General features: G+C 45.5%; 1 protein-coding gene across 1 annotated transcript in view; it reads left to right on the top strand.

Annotated features, from left to right (window-relative positions):
• The first annotated feature begins 749 nt into the window (after positions 1-749).
• LOC139692777 (uncharacterized) overlaps positions 750-21,397 on the top strand; it is a 111,583-nt gene continuing 90,935 nt past the window's right edge. The window contains exons 1-2 of the mRNA XM_071591057.1: positions 750-852; positions 1,688-2,480. Of these exons, the coding sequence (XP_071447158.1) occupies positions 750-852; positions 1,688-2,480 (896 nt within the window). The remainder of the gene's footprint in view (positions 853-1,687; positions 2,481-21,397) is intronic.

Below are 21,397 nucleotides of genomic sequence, written 5' to 3' on the forward strand. Positions count from 1 at the left end.
ACATTTCAAAAGCCTCCAGTCTACGTCTATCCTCCTGCTTCAATGACCACGTTTCCGCACCGTACATAGCTACGCTCCATATCAAAGTTTTTACGAGTCTTTTCTTAACATCCTTACTCAACGTCCCCGTCATCAACTCCCTCCTTGTGAAAGCCTTTTTGCCTAGTGCAATTCTTTTCCTTTCGTCCCCACTACTTGGTACATGTTGATCCAAAACACTTCCGAGATACGTTAACTGTTCCACAACAAGAGTTAATGAACTCTAGTTCATTAACTCTTGTTGTGATATTCAAGTTATCCGTCTATTTCCGCGAAGTCGCGTAACCTTCGTTTTGTTTACATTTATTCTCTCCCCACATCTGTCGCACTGCAAATCATCTGTGCTTGCAATCCCTAAGGCTGACTGACAATTTAAAGCGTGATCGTAAGCGAACCTTACTGATTTTACGAATTCTCCGCATACTCCCTATATCCACTTTTTCTCATGCCTCTTTAACCATTTCCTCCATGAATACCTAAAACACTAAGGCGATAATTTTGCCGCTTTGCAATTTCTTACAGTGAAAGCATGATTGATAATGGTCACCCTTATCTCACCCCTTTTATTATGGTTATCCCTTTTCTTCCTAACACTGGCCATGCCCACACAATATCTGTTCCCCCACTCGCACCTGATCGGTCTGAGACACCTACCAAGTTCCGGATAAGCCTCCTGTCTTGCTGAGGCCCGTGCTGGGCAACGAGAGGAAATGAATGTGGTGAGCATTGGTGAAAGGAATATGAGGGAGGATGGGGGCGTTTGTGACTCGCGGCGCCAGGGAACACCGGCACTGAATAGCCAGTCAGTGGGAGGTAGGCACAGAATGGTTGCATTACGAGAGCGGTGAATGCATGTGTGCACGTAAAATCTCGCGACTCAATAGATGGCGTGGATGGCACAAGTGTGGAATGAGATCCCCGTTTGCCGTGGCACGAGTGAGGAGACGTGAGTGGTCGAGGGAGGGAGGGTGGTCGCCTCTTCGGACACGGAGTGGCGTCGCTTCTTCCCCGATCGACACCAGAGGCCAAGGTGGATGGTCCCGGAGGAGGTGTGCTTGGAGATCGTCGCTTCGCGTCTCAGGGCGGGAGAGCCACTCCAGTGTCTGGCGCCTTCTTCGACATGAGCAAGGCGTTCGATCGAGTTTGGCGCGATGCTTTGCTGTGGAAGCTTGTTTGCTTCGGGTTTCCTCGTTGGTGGAAGGACATCATGGCTTCGCGACAGGACGTTCCGGGTCAGCTGGGGACACGCGCTCTCCGAGAAGAGGAGCATACGAGCGGGCGGGGATCGAGATGGTGCGGGAGCTAACGTACTGAATTCCCACCCTGAGGGCGCGGGTTCAAATCCCGGCGGTGTTGAATATTTTTCAGAGGTATCTCGATCCCTACTTGAGGTGCTTTGTGGAGGGTACTTCGAGTGAGTACGCCGTCCGTCGGATGGGACGTTAAGCTGCGGACCCCTTGGCGCCTTTCGTAAAGAGTAGGCTAATGCCGACGCCGGGTTTCTCTCCACCCTTCATCCTTTCCTGTCCATCCCCTATGGCGCAAATGACCTTAGCTGTCGGTCGCCTCCCCTAAAAACTACTACTACTACGAGCGGGCGTTCCGCAGGGAAGTCTGCTCTCGCCGCTCCTCTTCAACATCAATTCAGCAGACATCCCTGATGACTTCGGAACTAACTTCCTCATCGCGACGTATGCGGATGATTCGGCGATCTTGGCACGCTCTTCGCGGCAGCACCTTGCGGCTGGTTACCTGCAGCGAGCGGTCGATTCCCTCATGGCGTGGTTCTCCCTTTGGCCCTTCGGAGTCAACGAGAGGAAAACCCAGGCGATCTTCTTTTCCAAGGGACCTAAGGAGCCCCGCGAAATTCTCGTCGGAATCACAGAAGTTCCTTGGAAGAGCTCCGTTCTCTACCTGGGCGTGCTCCTCGACAAGCGCCTCCCTATGAAGAACCACGTGAAGCGAGCATCCGGCATTGCAGCATCCGAGGAGCATCTCCTGACGCCCATCCTCGGCCATCCATGTCTTCCGCTTCGAAGGAGACTTCAGCTGTTCACGGCGGTGCTTCGCCCAATCCTTACTTACGCAGCGCCCGCGTGGTGCGGCGTTATGGGCAAGGCCGCCGTGAACGTGCTGTGCAACGCGGATAGGAAGAACCTGCGGGCGACGCTGCGTCTCGGCTGGACTCCGGGCAACGAGGCGCTTTGGGAGATCGCCGGCCTTCCACCGCTGGATGCTGTACTTCGGGAGCGGACCGTGTCCTTACGGGAGCGTGCAGTGACTTCCTCTCACGGGGAAATCCGCGGCATCACTGATGCTGTGGTTTTTTTCCGTGGGATAAGCACCCACGACCGCACGCGGGCACAGGAAAAGCAGAGGATCAGTCGCCGGCGAAACGACGCAAGCTCAACGGCCATTTCGGGGCCATATGCTTCGAAGTGGTACGACAGTGTCTTTCGGGCACTTCGTTCGTCAACCATTTCGGGCATTTCGCTGCGAAATGGTATGAAAGTAGCGGAGTCCCTTAGGACTCTGTGCGTTTCGCCGAGAAGAACACTGCCGAGGAGCAGCAGAAGGAGCCGGCGTGAAGTCAGCCGGACGACCCACGTGGTGGTTGAGGACGCCGCCGCGAAGGTTGGCTGCCTGCCTGCATGCGGAAGGAAGGAAGGAAGGCTTTCCCCCTGGAATATTGTGGACGCTTTGAGTTCAATGGGGAAACGTTTCCCAATGCCTAACCCCATTCTACGCGTCTGTCTTTTTTCACCGTGTACCCTCGCCCGTATCCGAGAATATTCAGCGCTCCAATGGCTTAGTGCTCGGCCGCGAGGACATTTACATCGTGATTATTGACTTTTTGCGGTCAATCGTGGTTTAAGTTATTTAATCTCGCGTTTACAATGTCCTGAAACATCTTGGCCTTTATTCCTCGTCAATGGGTCACCTTTTGCGTCCAGAATACCCCAAAGTACAGAATATCGACGACTACCGAAGTGAGTTATGGAATTGTAAAGTAAATAAAAATCTTCCCAATGTTGCGGGGGCCATATCAAATGCAATTATCACCTTGCATCGACGCTCTTTTGCCCAATATGGAAGTTCCAAATACTTCATTTATCAATTTTGCCAATAAACATTACAATCGTGCTGTTTTTACGTTCCTGTAAACGTCACAGAAGCAAATCTTCCCTATATTTTCCGCCATGAGAAATATTTCGCTGGCTGATTGCTAGATTATTCGAACGGTGCCTTTGTACTCGACAGTAAAGTTACTAAATGAATCCCCTCGAGAATCCTCAACCATGAGATCTAACTAGCGATGGAATAGGTCGTGATAAATATGAACCGATGGTTTCCTTGAGCTCAAGAATACGCCTTGCTTCGGAGGATATTTCTCAAAGTGGTCGTTTTTAGGCATTTGATTTTCTTGTGAACATTGTGAGCAGTGTTGCCTAGCAATGCGCCCCCTCCCTTTATTGAGCAAACGATTTCAGCAGGTCACGTCCTTGCGCACCCACCCCCTCCCCCGCTCCTCTTCAGCGCACGCCGCCTCCCAATCCTGCGCCTTCACTCTCTCTTCGCCTCGCTCGTTTTCTCCACGGAGCGCCTCTTGGCCCAGAGGCGGGAGGGGGCCACGACACGGGCCCTCACGCCGCCCCGCGAAGACGGTCTTCTGCGTCGGAAGGCCGTTTTCAATTTGGCACTTGCGTTTTCTGTAAACATTTTTATTTTCTACTTCCCCGCATCATTCGATTTATTTACCGAAAAACGGCGTGGAACTGAGTTTTTTATGATATATTTCGAACGAATAGCGTGCGGAGTTTATAATCATGAAAAAACGCGATTTGTAGAATAGTGGCGTGCTTGTTTCCATTAACACGTAATAAAAATATCGAAATTTAAAGAGATCCGAGTCGCCACCTCAACATTGCTTGTAGTACTGTAATGCTCTCACACAAATATGCATACATGGTGCGTTCCAAAAGTAATGCAAAACAGTGATTTATTCACCAGATTTGCGCAAAAACTTAAAATTCTTCAAAGTACTGTCCTTGGGCCTCTACACATTTTTTCCAGCGACTCTGCCATGATCGGTGCGTACCCTGGAAGGCGTCTTCGGGGACCTCTCGCAAGGTCTTTGTCACGGCTGATTGGATCTCTCCTATGGACGAAAAACGGGTTCCTAACAGGACTGCCATAATCCGAGGGAATAAAAAGAAGTCTGCTGGGGCGACGTAAGGACTATAGGGGGGATGGGGCGGCGTTGGCACCTGGTGTTTGGTCAGGAACTCGCTGACTCGTAGCGCGTTGTGGCAAACACCTTGGGCACCAGCTTGGCGCACACTTCGCTAAATATTCTGTGACAATGCGAAACACAACAGTAAACGACAATTCCAGCTCATCGGCAACTATCTTGACATTCAATCGACGGTCAGAGTCCAGCAATTGTCCAACACGTCGGTTGTCGGTTTTGCTGGTTGACGGCCGCCCAGAGAGCGTTGTTCGTCGTGAGCCTCTTCTCTCTGCCCTCCTTAAAGGCCTTTAACCTCCTCGGAACTTGTGAGCTGGGCAGAGCAGAGTTCCCGTAATCCCTCTTGTATCATTTTGTTAGTCCCTTCAAGAGATTTTTCCAGTTTAGCGCAAAACTTAGTAATCGCGTGACGTTGCTCGATCGCCGATTCCATTTTTTTCGTGACACGGTCGGCCCGCAGAGGTTTTTCAATATCTGACGTCCTGCCGCTTACACGGATGGGAGACCATAGCGATTGTAAAAACTAAGCGTCCTCCCCCCCCCCCCCCCCCCGCCTCTACTCCCAAGTGGTTCGATTCCACTCTGACCAAAAGCAGAGGCGCGGGAAATTCAATTACATGACCTTCGGAACGCAACCTTAACATATAACAGTGCATATTTTCCAAAGGAGCATTATTTTCGAAATGAAGTAATGGAGGTTATTATGTGCTTGCTGTGCTATACAAGTGTGCATTGCTTATTTATTTCAATCACCTATGTGATATTGTTTTAACTGCAACTTCGAAAGAAAGTTACGCATGAAATCACTGCCGAAGAACTGTAGAAGATGATAAGCGAGCCTACCGAACTTCAAATTTTCGACAGTTGTATGTTGTTGATTGAAAATATTTTGAACGGGTGCAAAATGGTTGATTAATCGGTTGTCCTCCGGTGTTCTTTTATATTCCTGCTTCATTTGCGTGGAGTTTAGACCTAGCATATGTTGTACTCGGAAATCTGTCCATTTTGGATTATTGCGGTTCACTTTAGACTTTTTATTGATTTTTTATCTTAGTTGTGTTGAATTTTTCGTTTAAATAACAAAACTGTTCACTTCTCTCCATTCGCGTGTATGCGTAGTTATCCATGTACAAGGTGCCGCAGTCATTTGTTCGTCTACTTCGCGGGCGACGGCAGAGAACTTGTGAGTGTATTCCCCTTCCCAGCGTCAGATTCCAGAGAATCGAATTAAGGGAAGAGAGTTGCAACTACGGGCTGCCGAGGGAATGGAACCTGAAGAGAAGGTACCTTCGAAGCGGGATAAGGGTCCTGGAACCGTGGCAACGAAATCCCGCATCTTCAATTTGCAATAGACACGGGGAAACAATGAGGAAACCATGGATTGACCGTGGAGGGGTCGGAGAGAGGGAAATAAGGCAGGGGCGAGAATTGCGTCGGTAGACGACCGGAGAATTAAACTGCGAAAAGAAACCAGAAAGTAAAGCAAGAAAGATGTGAGATGAGCGATTCGAGGATGGCGGAGGAATTAAGGGAGGGGAAAAGTTGACGAAGCCTCTGCAGTGGACGGCGTGAAGACTAATGGTGGGTGGGCTGGCGGCGATGTGTGAGGGGGAGTGGATCGGAGCCGAAGGACGGCGAGTGATTCATGATGAGGAGAGAGAGAGATATTGTGGGAGGATTGTTTCTTTATACCACAAGTAGGTTAGGGGGCCTGTATCTTACACAAAGGTGGGGAAGGCGACGTAAATGCGAATAGCAGGTGTCCAGGAGCTCTGGTATATCGGGACTTTCTTTGACTTGCAAAAAAATGGGAGAGATTAGTGTGTGTGTGGAGTGTAAGTGGAATGCCCGGAAGAAGCAAGCATGGCGAGGGAGAGGGAACGGAATTAATGGAATGAAGAGTTAATGAAAATGTCTTTATTTGATCCGTAGATTTGGAGATGGCGGCTGACAGAGTGGACGCCGTTGATGAAAGTACTTTTGAATGCGGGCGTGGGTTAAGAGATGCTTGATGGAAGCTTTTATGAGAATCCGGCGGTTGGAGAGTGGGGATGTGGGGGGGGGGGTGATCGAGATGCGCCGGGGAATGAGGCGAGACTGCTAGAACTACGAAATGCGTGTTCGAAAGACAGCGTCGAGAGGGATAAACGCATCCAGCGTAGAAAATGCCATGGTTCCTTATTCAGAGCGCATTCAATCTTCGTCAGGGAAATCTAACATAGTATTTAATACTGAATACCTGCGTCCAATGAATTATATTAATATATCGTGCGGGGAATACGGCACCGGTTGGAAACACTCAAAACACAACAGCTCTCTTGGTCCCGATGAAATTCTCACTCGAGTTTACAAGGCAATGGCGTCAGAAGTAACACCGTTTTAAGGAATCATTTTTGGCAAATCATTGGCGGAGCACGAAGTACCGATAGATTGGAAACTATCTCAAAACACACCTATATTTAAGACTGGCGAACCCAGTAATAACAGACCGATCCCTCCTGCATCAATTTTATGCAAACTTCTTGAACACATAACTGTCACATCTATCATATCGATATGTATAAGTCAGATTTGCATATCGATGGCCAGGTTTTATTGATAAGACATCAGCATGGATTCCCAAAGTTTAGTACACCTTGCGAGACACAACTAACTAGTTCTTTGTGCCCATGATGTTTCGGTGTCAGGTGAAAATAACACGCAGGTTGATGAGATATTTTTGGAATTTAGAAATGATTCCCACAGGGTGCCCCATGAAATGCTAATTTCAAAATTACCAAACTTTGGGGCAGGCCATGAAGTTATATGCTGGATCAGAGAACACTTAAGTAGTGGCGCACAACGTGTTGCTATTGGTTAGTTAGTAATACAGTTGAGGTAACTCCGGGTGTCCCACATGGAAGCATCGTAGGCCCCCTTTTATTCATATTATACATCAATGACTTGGCGGGCAAAGTCAACTGTAGGATTTGCCTGTTTGCTAATGACACGGCAAGGCACAGGGTTATCGGCAGCCAGTGCAACGGGGATGCACAGGCTTGTGACCTTCGGGCTATGCACGAACTATATGCACGCATGTGTGCGTACGTTTAAAGTATTTGCAGCTACATTTTACAAGACATTTATAACTCTTGGCGCATGACTTGTGTATAACTGGTGGAGTAACAATGTGACCGTTATTGTCTCTGATAGTAGTTAACTAGTTCATTGCATACTACATGTTTTTCCTGTAATTGTGTATGCATTGGGTGTGGCTTTGTCTGTGCGCGTGCTGGTCATGCCTGGTGTGGATACACCATCTGCCACACACCTTCCCGGTGGCTTACAGGGTATTATGTAGATGTAGGAGAAGCTGGGCACTCGGAAAGTTCGCGGATATATTTACTACGCTTCGATTGGCAAGTGGGCAGTCATTGTTGGGTGTACATACGTGGCCTGTTCAAAAAGTATCGCGACTTTTGTGTTTTTTCAATAATTACTCATTAATTCATAAATATTTATTTTGTCCCCTTCAAAGTAATCCCCATTAGATATTATACACTTGTACTTTTCTTCCTATCCTCGAAGCACTTCAAAAAGTCATTTTATGTGATCTTGATCAGCTCCTCATTCGATTCAGTGTTTTTCTCGTCAATCATGGCGTAGCGTCGCCCTTTCACGAGCCTCTTCAGTTTCGGGAACAAGAATAAGTCACTGGGAGCATGATCTGGGGAGTACAGTGGCTGCGGCATCATTATTGGGTTGTTTTTGGCCAAAAATTTGCGCACAAGTAACGATGTGTGAGCAGGGGCGTTGTCATGGTGCAAAAGCCAATTTTTGTTCTTCCCCAAATCCTGGCGTTTGTGGCGGATTGCTTTGCGCAAATTGCGCATAACTTGCAGGTAATATTCCTTATTTACCGTTCTACCCTGTGGCAAGAACTCATGATGCACCACGCCCCTGCAATCGAAGAAAACTTTAAGCAAAACTTTCACAGTCGATCGAACTTGGCGCGCTTTTTTCGGTCTTGGCTCGTGCTGCAGCTTTCGTTGGGTTGATTGAGCTTCAGTTTAAACATCATAACCATAAACCCATGGTTCGTCACCAGTTATGACCCTCTGGAGCATATTTGGGTCATCGCGGACAGAGTCCAACTCCTCATTAGCAATGTCTTCATAGCCTTGCTGTTTTTGGTCGAAATTGAGAAATTTCGGTACGAATTTCGCGGCGACCCGTGTAATGCCCAAATCATTGGTAAAAATTGAATGGCGCGAGCCAATCGATATGTTTAGGTTTTCAGCAACTTCTCTAACGATGATTCTACGATTAGCCAATAGTATTTTCTTCACTTCATCAATGTTTTCGTCTGTTGTTGACTTGCTCGGGCGTCCGGTCCGCTCTTAGCCGTTCACATATTCTCGGCCTTCTGAGAACATTTTGGGGATTCTTTGATCCATTTTTTGGAACAGGCAAAAATGGAAGATAAGCCAAAACATGTCCAAGCAAAACAGATGTCCAAAATTTACTGAATGTTCACAATGGCCAAAAGTTTCGGCATAAGTGAGCGACAGAAGTACCAACAAAGCGCTAAAAAAATCGAAAATCAAATAAACGTAACCTGCAAAAATACAAAATTCGCGATACTTTTCGAACAGACCTCGTACGTATTCTGGAGGCGCATTCAAAGCGAATGATGAAGAGAATCATTGGAAAACTAAAGTAATGAGATCGTGAGAATGTAACTCGGCTAGAGTTGATGGCCTCTCGGATAAATTAGAGGAGTAATTTTAGCAACTCACGAACGATGGATTGATACTGGGAGATAATGGACTTACAAATGACGAAGTTATGAAAGAAGCTGTTTTAGCGAAAGAAGTAATTACAAATAAACTGGGAATAATGACAAGAACTATTTGAGAAACTCCCGCCAACAACGAACTCTATCGCGTGTCTCTTGTCAATTGTTTCCTTCCTTTCCACGAGCACTCTTCCAGCGGATTGGCTGCACTCCACAGCTGACGTCACCCATTTGACGTCACTTGACCCTCGTTGAGCGAATCGAGCGAGGCCCGCAGCCATCGAGAAATGGGGAGAGAAAAGTTGGGGGGGGGGGAAGGAGGGTGTTGGGCGTGCGGACTCGGGGCATCGAGGCAAAGAGCAGACCTTGAATGGGACGGATGATGGCTCCGTGATGGATCCTTTATTCTCATTGGCTCGCCTTTCGAAAATCACTCATCTTAAATTTTAAATATGTATTAATCCATAGGCTTACGCGACTTCTATCTGATGATGTATCCATGCTACTTCCTGGAATTACCGTCGCGTAGGTGAGTTGATGGACAACTGTCTCGCCCCCAGTCCTGGAGGCGTCTTTAGGTTGAAGTCTGAACGTCGACCTGAAGACGCCTCCAAGACTGGGGGCGACAATGTTGCCCATCAACACACCTACGCGACGGTAATTCCCGGAAGCAGAAGGATCCATCATTCAAGCCTATATGCTGCCTATTCGGCTGTGTGTCGTGCCCGGCAGCGGGGAAGGACAAGGCTTCCGCGGTCATCATCCCACGAAACCCTTGCAAGGGAAAACCGGCAGCAGCAGGACAGCAGACACAGGGGAAGAAGACCAAATTAGTTAGAATAGGAACATGGAATGTTAAGACGATGATGAGGACAGGAAGATTAGAGAATATGAAGCGGGAGATCGAAAGGGCAAGTATAGATATTTTAGGTGTATGCGAGGTGAGATGGAAGGATAGCTGGGACTACTGCAGTGATTAGTATAGAATAATATGCAGCGGAGGGGACGAGAGCCAACGAGGGTTTGCCATTGTATTAAATGAAGAGGTGGGAAGATGCGTAGTCAACATAGAGCAGGTAACGGATAGATTATTACTAGTAGAGATAAAAGCAGAACAGACGAACTTGGTTATTATTCAGGTATACCTGCCACCGAGCAACCATACGGAGGAAGAGGTCGACAGGATATACGATCAGTTAGAGGACATAATCGAGTGTGTTCCCGAAGGGAAACATTTCATAGTGATGGGGGATTGGAATGCGACGGTAGGCGAAGGAAGAGATGGTGATGAGCTGGGGGACTACGGTTTAGGCACGAGGAATGACCGCGGGGAGAAAGCAGTTGAGTTCTGCAGGAGAAAGGGGTTAGTCATCACCAACTCTTGGGTTAGACTCCACAAAAGACGCAGGTATACATGGAAAATGCCAGGTGACTCAGAAAGGTATCAGCTAGATTATATTCTGGTTAGACACGGGTTTAGGAACAGTGTGATTCATTTACACAGCTTCCCGGGAGAGGATGCAGACTCTGACCACAGTTTAGTTGTTATGAAATGTATCCTCCGTTTAAAAAAGATAAGGCAGGGGCGGCGGGTTATAAAATGGAACGTAGAAGCATTAAATAGTTTGAAAAGCTTTCTCTCTCTGGCCTTCAACCTGAGCGGACCTGCCTACTGAGCGCTCCTGGTAACCGGTTTGACCCACCAGAGACTACCTGCCTGCCAGTTTGATTCTTGGTGCTTTTGGTTTTAGTGAAGTGTAGTGTAGTGTCAACGTATACGTTGCTTCGTTTATATAGTTTTCGTTCGGTGTGTGGTTTGCTAACCGTAGTGTGTAGTAGTAGTCATTTACTACCTTGATCAAAAAGTTCCCGGAATAACCACCGTGTGGCGCTCCCATCGTTCCGATTTGAGTTCTGTTTTTTTTGTTAAATTGGTACATCTGATGTTGATATTCCCTTTAAATCTTAGTGTCATAACTTGACATTTGCAAAAGTTACGTAGCCAAGAGTACATCTATCTCTGTGTGTGTTGGCGATTTTTTACAATTTCAGAAATGGATTTTAATTTGCAACAACGAACTTGTATTAAATTTTGCGTAAAAAACGGATTTAGTGGCGCACGGACGTTGGAAATGTTGGAAAAGTGTTTCGGCAACGATTCTCTAAAAAAAACGGTCGTTTACCAGTGGCACGAGCGGTTCAGAAGTGGTCGTGAGTCAATCGAAGATGATGAACGCAGTGGCAGACCATCGACATGGAAAGTCGGTGAAAAAATTGATAAAGTAAAAGAAATGTTGGTCAATAACCGCAAATTAACCATCAGAGAAATAGCGGAGGACTTGAACATTGCCTATGGATCCGCCCAAGACATTGTGGTTAATGATTTGGGTTTCCGTCGTGTAGCAGCAAAGTTGGTGCCAAAAGACCTCAATTTCATGCAAAAAAGAGACCGTGTTGACGTCGCAAAAGACATGATTTGCGAGGCTGAATCCGATCCCACATTCATCAAAAGGATCATTACTGGAGACGAGACGTGGGTTTATGAGTACGACACGCAATCCAGACATCAGGCAAGTGAATGGCGTTCACCAAATGAGCCGAGACCAAAAAAACCACGTCGTTTTCAGTCAAAAAAGAAGGCAATGCTGATGGTTTTCATGGATTACAACGGTGTAGTGCATCATGAATTTTTGCCAGAAGGCCAGACAGTAAACAAAGAGTATTATTTGGGCGTTATGAGACGTTTGCGTGAAGCAATTCGCTGAAAGAGACCAGACATGTGGGCAGAAAACTCGTGGATTTTGCACCATGATAACGCACCGTCGCACAGTGCTATCATTATTCGTAATTTTTTGACGAAAAATGCAACAAATACCATCCAACAGCCACCGAATTCACCTGATTTGGCTCCCTGTGACTTCTTTCTGTTCAATCGAGTTAAAAAACCATTACGGGGAACGCGTTTTAGCAGCCGAGAGGAAGTAATGGAAAAATCGCAGGAAGCACTGATGGACATACCGAAAACCGAATATAAAAAATGTTTCGAGGATTGGATCAAGCGCTGGCATAAGTGTGTTGCAGTCGATGGGGATTACTTTGAAGGGGACAATATAGATTTAGATGAATAAACTTGTATTTTTAATTTTCTGAATAAATTCCGGGAAATTTTTGATCAAGGTAGTATCCTAATCAATGGACTATTTTGTATTTAACGTAAACTTGTAATGGAATTCAGCATCTTCGTTGGAATACACCAAATCTATTCCGAAAGATATTCGCAAGAGAAGGTACGAGTATTGGTGCTGCCAATGGGATTTGCTGGTTCTACTGACTGCTAACCAAGACCGCTATTGTAAATGAAATAGCCTCGCGTTCTTCTTGTTAATTGCTTGATTCTTGGTGGCTTATGTGGGTATTTTTGGCGAACCAGTCGCCGGTTTCAGCAACGTCCATCCGCCCACGTGATGGTGGGAATGTTGCAGCTCGGCTCTGAGGATAGCGTAATTATTATTACAACATTTTTCTGTAATAAAACTGAGTGCAAGATCGTCTTTTCGTTCAGGGCCCACGTCTTTGGAATACTACCGGTGACATCCACTTCGAATTCTTTTCGAAATGGAGATAATAAGGTAGGGGGCGAATGAAATTCATTGAAGAGATTTCTATGCGGCCGAGGTGTTTTCCGTTGTGCTTTTGCTATGGGTGGCTGATATGGAAACACGTTGGACATGAAAAGTGAGGGCATGTTGCCGTTTATGTGAGATTTTATGCAGTACTCTCAATAGGAGTGAGTACGCAGATTGCATCGGACTGAAAATTGTGTAGGGGGATTGAATAAGATGATAAGAAGATGAATTAATAAGATGATAACACTCGTTAAAATTCGAACAATCGTAATGTCAAGGAAACATTGTCTGTATTGGCAGTGAATTGCCGAAGTTTAAGAAAACTAAGTCGCAGTCATCACGTTATTCAAAGCTCTGGTGCAGATATAACAATTGGAACAGAAAGCTGGTCGAACCAGCAGACTGTGAAATTTTAGATGAATAAACTTGTATTTTTAATTTTCTGAATAAATTCCGGGAAATTTTTGATCAAGGTAGTATTTAGTGGATTTTGGTGGTTTTTGTCCTTCGACTCTGATTGGTGACCTGTGCTTTTCTTTTTCTTCTATCTTTTTTTGGTCCTCTGAAAACCAGACCTTACTCAAGCATCGTTTTTTCCACTTCAAATTCAATTCCAAATCGTAACTTATTGATTAAGCTAAATTTAGCTAACCCCTTTTAGAAATTTTACCATAGTGTATACAGGTTAGCTTTTGTTGGGAACTCGGTAGTTAAATTATGATGGCTTCATATAGATCCCCTGTTACCATACTCGAAGGCACTGGCGAATGCGCGGCTTTAAGGGCCCGTATCGTCATGCTGGAGAGAATGGCGCGGGAGCTTCGATCGGAGATCGCCGGCCGGAGGGCTCCCTTCAGGAGAGATGGTGCTCGGGGTGGGAATACGCTAATAGGGATGCACGGGTTGGGCGATTAGAGACTTACCTTGTGTCCCATCTCTCAACGAGGGAGTGTCTCACGTCCGTAGGTCGTACGATTGGAGGGTCGTCTCTCGGGGCAAGGGGAAGGTAAAGCTGCGGCGAGGATTGGGCTCTGCGGAGGCAGATACCATCCCCGTCTCCAACAGGTACCAGGTGCTGTCGGATGACAGCACCACCGTACCTGCAGCCCCTACCCCTACTCCGAGGGCACTGCCTAGGGTAAGTCATCAGCGGTCGGGGAGGGAGGGAACCGTTATATTAGGTAGTTCAAATGTCCGGCGTATAATGCGCCGCAGAGTCCAACAGGAGGGAGGTGTTGGATTCTTGTCGTCCTTGTGTATACCAGGCGGCGGGGTACCCCAGGCGACGCTGGCGGTGAAGGCGGCCGTCAGTAATACGGGCTGCTCCAAGCTACAAATTGTGGCTCATGTCGGGGCAAACAACGCCTCGAAACGTGGATCTGAAGAGATCCTGCGCTCCTTTAAGGAGATGCACTCGGAGGTGAAACGAGTCGAGGCAGAGTTGAAGGTCCCAATTAAATTAAGTATATGTAGTATTGTGCCGCGTATAGACCGCGGAAGGCTCGTTTGGAGCCGAATTGAGGGTTTAAATCAGAGATTGCTGGGATTTTGCCGGGGAATCGGAGCGGACTTCGTTGATCTGAGGCCTGCCCTCTCATCGTGTCAGGTACCCCTTAATCGCTCCGGGGTCCATTATACTGCCGAGGCATCGCAGTTGGTAGCGCGTAGGTTACACGAACACGTTTCGAGGGTTTAGCATAGCTGGTAGGCAAGAGCGTAGGTCATATTTTATTAGGTTAGGTAGGTTATTAGTTAGGTTATTATTATTAGTTAGGTAGGTTATTAGTTAGGTTATTATTATTAGTTAGGTAGGTTATTGGGAAAAATAAAGTAGAATCCAGCGCTTTTTGTCAATTCAGTTCAGGTTATGCCTCTCAAATCCCCAAAAAAATTGAACGAACAAACACTTGCGTTAAAACAACATATAACCCATTTCAATTCAATAAAATTGGTGCCTCTAAATTCATAGTAGATAGCAATGCGAGTGAATGTAATTCTTTTGTCTCTGTTAACCACGAATCGTCTCAAAACAGTTTTGTTAGCGTACATAAAACCGAAAAACAAGAAGTTATTAGCCAAATTAAAATTATAAAATTAAACTGCCGTAGCATTAGAAACAAAATATCGGAATATTGATAGAAGCTCACTTCGACTTGTGTTGTAGTGACGATTACCCTTCAGTACGCTGAAGAGGGATACTTTGTGGCCGAAATACGCGTATTCGTGTTCACCTTTCGTATCCTCTCTTTTTTACCTTTTACCCCTTTTACCTACCTCATTATCCTTTTGTACCTTTTACCCCTTCTTGACCTGTGGCGCTAGCCAACTAATTTCATTTTAACTTTGTTTAGAAAGGTAAACTGTTTACGGCTATTGGAGTTTCACATTAATTATATAAAATATCGGAAATTGAACAAATTTTTGTCTGTACAAACGCAGTAGTTGGAACGGAAAGTTGGCTCACGGGAGATATATCAAACAATGAGATTTTTCCAAACAATTTCACAATTTACAGAAGGGACAGACCAAATAGGTTGGGTGGGGGAGTATTCATTGCAGTAAAGTCACATCTTAGTAGCCAACGATATGAATTCGGCGTAGATGACATAGAAAGCGTTTGGTGCAACATTAAGGACTACAACGGCAGAAGCCTATTCGTGTGTTGATTTTATAGACCCCCAGATTCTAACACAGATGTCCTACACAAGCTCGACGAACAAATATCCACTATCAGCTGCAGACAAAGCAACACTGTTACTATAATCGCTGGTGACACAAATCTACCGTCAATTGACTGGGACAACGTACTGCGTAGGAAAATCTGCTAAAAACCGAGATTCATGCCAAGAACTCCTTCATATATTCACAAAACACTCCTTAGAACAAATTGTTAAATCACCAACACGGGGCCAAAGCATACTAGACATCTTTGCGACTTCTATGCCCGAAATCATTACTAATATTGAAATAATAGACGGAATCAGTGACCATGAGGCTATTCTTGTAGAGTTAAAAACTAAGTTCGTCAAAATAAACAAAGAAAAGCGTAAAATATACCTATACAACAAGGCAAATTTTAACGGACTAAGAGAATATTTAAAGATAAAATTACCAGAATACAAGACAAAAACACTGACAACCAATACAGAGAACACTTGGAATTATTTCTTAAATATTTTACGCGAAGGTATGAAGACGTTTATCCCGTCCAAACTCAAATACGACAGTAAGGAACCTAGATGGTACAACGGGGAAGTCAGATCGGCATTAAGAAGGCAAAGAAAGCTACAGTCAAATTTTAAAAAGAGTTTAAAAAGGGACGATATAGTTTATATGAATACATCGAAACAGCAACTAAAAGAATGTCGTAGTAAGACGAAAAGTATTATACGCACAGCACTACACTCTTTTAAATCTAAAATGCTAAGCGAATATCTTGAGGAAAATCCAAAGTCATTCTGGTCCTATGTTAGGGAAATACGGGGTAAACGTACAACTGTACATTCTTTGGAGACGGAAAACGGAGAAATTGTTACAGATAGCGTGAAAAAGGCAAATATTTTGAACCATTTTTTCCAGAGCGTCTACAACAAAAACACAAACGCACCAAACGATCCTCCACACCCACCCGGGGAACACATGAGCGATCTTACACTGACAAAGCAGGGAATAGTACGAGGGTCATCCGGAAAGTAGTACCCGTTCGTGAAATAAAGACACAAAAGTAAATATTAACAAACATAAAAAATTTTATTTGAAAGAGGATACTTTAAACTACTTCTCAACATAATCTCCAAGCAAATTAAGGCATTTGTCATAACGTGTGACAAGTTTCTGTATTCCTGCTGCATAGTCCTTCGCCGCCAGCTCATTGAGATACGCGAGGGACCCATCTTGCACAAATTTTTGCATAATGCAGATGGTGTTTAACAATTTCATGAACAATTGTTCGAGAAACATTGGGAAAATGCTCACAGATGTCATCAATTGTGACGCGCCGATCGTTCCTCACGAATTCGTCAACTGAGCTCACCAGTTGGTCTGTAATGACAGACGGTCTCTCCGAACGCTCATCGTCGTGTGTGTTCCCCCTCCCCATGTTGAAGTTGCGACACCACCGCCGAACAGACGACTCGTCCATTACATTGTCTCCATACACCTCCTTTAATTGGCGATGAATATCACATGGGCGAACGTTTCTTGCATTGAGGAATTTAATCACTGCCCTCACTTCACAACTGGCGGCGTTCTCAATTTTTTTAAACATTGTAAACAATCACAGAAACAACACAGGCAATGCTAGCGTCACGCAACTTGGCTCAGAGAAGGCAGACAAGCCACTGAAGCTATCTGACCTCGTCCAGCGGCTACTCGCGTCGTCAGCACTTCATGCGGCACGAACGGGTACTACTTTCCGGATGACCCTCGTACATCTGCTCCGTAGTACCAAAGCACACAAGGCACCTGGTCCGGAAGAAATACCTGCTAGAATATTAAAGGAATTAGCTGAAGACATTGCCCCATTTTTACATATTGTTTTTCTAAAATCGATAGAAGAAGGCTCAGTGCCTCGCGACTGGAAGCTAGCCCATATAACTCCCATCTATAAAGGCGGCGATAGAGATAAACCAACGAATTACCGACCCATTTCCTTAACGTCGATCTCTTGTAAAATATTGGAACACATTATTGTGACTTACATTATGAGATTTCTTGATAATAGGAAAATACTAATCCACAACCAGCACGGATTTAAGAAAAGCAGATCTTGCGAAACACAACCTGGTCTCTTCAATCACGATATACTTAGATCGGGAGAAAACAACACACAAGTCGATGCAGTATTCCTGGATTTCAAAAAAGCCTTCGACAAAGTCCCACACAATAAATTGTTACATAAACTTAAATACTATGGGATCAATGAGTAAATAATTAATTGGATTAGAGACTTCTTGTCAAACCGCAAACAAATAGTAGTCATAGATGGGTTGTGCTCAACCGATAGAGATGTAACTTCGGGCGTCCCCCAGGGAAGTGTAATAGGGCCTCTTCTGTTCTTAATATACATTTATGACTTAAGCACACACGTTGGTAGCAATCGGGGGTTATTTGCTGACGACACGGTGGTATACAGGGAAATAAGGAGCCAACTAGATCGCGAGCTACTCTCTAAAGACTTAGAATATATCTCGGAATGGTGCAATAAATGGGGATTGACACTTAATATAAATTAATGCGCAGTTTTGAAATTTTGGAACAAAGGAAGCGAGGAACAGGATATAAACTACGAAATAGAGAGTTCATTTCTGACTACGGCCAATCAAGTTAAATATTTGGGGGTTGTTCTAACACCACGCCTTTCATGGGGATCACATATCAGGACAATATGCGGATCAGCTTTATAGAAACTTGGCTTCATAAAACGGGTGGTGGGGAAATGTAATGAAAAAGTTAAAGAGAGGTGTTATTTTGCTCTAGTTAGACCTCATTTGGAATATGCCGCAAGTATTTGGCATCCGTGGGAGAAAATCTGGCAAAAAGAATTAGATAAAATCCAGAGAAAATCCGCTAGATTCGCTAAAAATTGTTATGATAAGAACACAAGTGTGACAGGTCTCTTAGGGGATTTAGGCTGGGAACCACTTGAAGTGCGGAGAGAACAAGCGAGGCTTAGACTTTTAGAAAGGTTCAGAACAAACGAGTTTAACACTGACACTGTAGGAATTATAATGGCCCCACACTACTTAGGTAGATCAGACCACAAAGATAAACTAAGGGAGATAGATTCCAGGACAGATAGGTACAAATACTCATTCTTTCCCCGAACAATCAGAAATCATAATAGTAAGAAACCGAAGTCACTTTAGAAATATTGAAAACATTGAATTTACAAGTGGGAGCAAAGTTAAACACTGCAAAGCTGTTAGGTATACTTTCAGGTGAATGTGTATGTAAGATGTACAGGGTTCGTCCGGAAAATAAGTGTACTGATTTTTTCCCGCCGCTCCAGGCGCGCCCAGCACCGCTCTGACGGGCTGCGATTGGAGGGGGGTATGTTGGCAAGCGACGCTGAAAAAGGCAGTCGGCTCTGAGCTGTGGTGTAGTGAGGAGCTTTGTTAACGCGAACCTCCACGCTCGACCCACGTCACGGAACGCGATGCCGAAGTTTTTGGAGCAGCGTTATTCCATCAAATTTGCGGTAAAGCTTGGGAAATCGTCTACCAAAACTGTCGGTATGATTAACCAGGCTTACGGGGAGTCAGCCATGTCCAGAAACATGATCTTTCGGTGGCACAAGATGTTCGTGGAGGGCAGAGAAGAGGTCGACGACGAACCACGGCCGGGACGCCCATCAACGACACTCACCGACGAAAATGTGCGAAAAGTTCGCGATGTACTGAACTCTGATCGTCGTCTTAGTGTTCGGATGATAGCAGAGCAGTGTAATGTGCCAAAAACAATAGTGCACGAGATTATTAGGGAGCAATTACAGATGCGAAAAATTTGTGCAAAGTTGGTGCCGAAAGTGCTCAGTGATGATCAAAGACTCAATCGTTTGGAAATCGCGACACAACTTGCGGATCACTGCAAAACTGATCCACATTTTTTAGAGAACGTTGTTTCGGGTGGTCACGAGACGTGGATCTTTGAGTACGACCCGGAGTCGAAGAGACAAAGTGCGGAGTGGCACACCCCATCATCACCCCATCAAAAGAAAGCTCTCATGAGCAAATCTCGGATCAAGGCGATGCTCATTGTCTTTTTTGACAAAAGGGGAGTCGTCCACTACGAATTTGTACCTGAACGACAAACTGTAAATGCTGCATTTTACGCTTCGAAAACGAGTCGCCCGCGTCCGGCCAGCGATCAAAAACATCTGGCGGCTGCATCACGACAATGCGCCGTCTCACACCGCGCTTGTCGTGTCGGACTTCTTGGCCAAGCACGGCGTGGCAACGCTGCCGCACCCGCCCTACAGCCCGGACTTGGCACCACTGGACTTCTTTCTGTTCCCGAAGATAGAGGAGTTTGAAAGGAACGCGATACGGGACTTTGGATGCCGTCAAAGAGGCCGTGACGACGTGTCTTCGAGAGGTTCCCGATGATGCCTTCGCGGGAGCGTTCCAGGAATGGGAACGCCGCTGGAACATGTGTATCGACTCACAAGGGTCCTATTTTGAGGAATATTAGCTTAAGGTTTGTAAAAGTGTAATACATTTTTTTTCCTGAGCTCAGTACACTTATTTTCCGGACAAACCCTGTAGATTGAGTGTTTGCATGTGTGTGGGGTGTAAGTGTTCATGCATGAATGTATGCCATGTTTTTTTTGTGGATATATGATTTTGTGGTTATTGCATGCGGTTTTTTTTTCTTTTTTTTCTAAATTACGGGTTGTGTCCTAACACCCCCCGCCACACGCCCTTGCGGCGGCTTACGGGGTATTAAGTAGATGTAGATGAAAAGGAAGGAGTACAAACAGGCGGTAGAGGAAATCATGGAGGATGGTAAAGAGCTAAGTACTATCGAAGACAAATGGGAAAGTATCAAGAAAGGGTTATCGAAACTGCAAAAGACACTATCGGAACCGTTGACGCTAAAAGGACTAGGAAACCATGGATCACGGATGAGATGATTACAAATATGGATGAGCGGAGAAAATGGAACAATGTAAATACAGTCAGGCGAAATGAAGTACAAATGAGGCGGGCAACAGGTAAAGCAAAAGAAGCATGGTGAAAGACGCAGTGTGAGGATATGGAAAGTTTGCAGAGGAAGGGTGAAATTGGTGCGCTGTACAGCAAAGTGAAATATTTATCGGGAAGTAAGAAAGGGAGGTCAATGCTATCAGTTAGAGAAAAGGCTGGTAAGATAATAGTTGACACAGGAAAGATAGAAGAGAGATGGAAGGAATATATAGAAGAACTGTTTGGTAAAGAACTTCGACCAATAAAGTTAGGCTTTGAAAAAGAATATGACGGTGTGGAGAAGAATGGAGAAGGTGAAATGGACAGAGAAGAAAACAATGTGGAAGTACTTGGTATGGTGGGCAAACAGAGGGGTTTGTTGGAAGAAATCCTATGGAGGCAGGTAAAAAGGTGAAGGGCGTGCGTATTGATCGGTAGTGTTGAAGACTGCAATAGAGGGGAGAATGTTAGGCAGACGAGGAAAGGGAAGGAACTGGATAGTGATGTTGGGACGGGATGAAGGGAGGAAGTGAGTACTCGGAGATGAAGAGGGACGTGATGTAGAGTAGGTTGCTGAATTTTGTATTGTGTTAGGAGTCACGAAATATTTATTTGGTAGTGGTGTCCATCCAAAAACCTACGTTAACCGGTAGATTACTTTATAATATTAATATAAATATGTGTGCGTGTGTTATTACGGCATCTTAATTCATTATGTTTTACAATATTTCTCCTTCGTGGTCTTCGGTTATGTGCTCAAGTGAAGTCTGAAGTGAAGAATCCCCATTCATTACCAAGACTGCTGGGTGGGTGGGTCTCTCAGGGCCGTCACTTACGTCTCACTCGACGGACTCGCTACAGGGGGACACGGCCTGGACCGTGACGTCTGCGACGAATCAAAACAACCGTCCACTCTGACTTCCGAGCGACCTAAGTCCTCTCTTCTTAAGGAGGAGTGCTTCGTCTGTTGATGACGTCATGCTCTTGAGTGGCCCTGCCGAAGCCAAGCCCTCCCCTCCCT

The sequence above is a fragment of the Hetaerina americana genome, unplaced genomic scaffold (genome assembly GCF_022747635.1).
Source record: "Hetaerina americana unplaced genomic scaffold, ioHetAmer1.1.p SCAF_41, whole genome shotgun sequence".
NCBI lineage: Eukaryota > Metazoa > Arthropoda > Insecta > Odonata > Calopterygidae > Hetaerina > Hetaerina americana.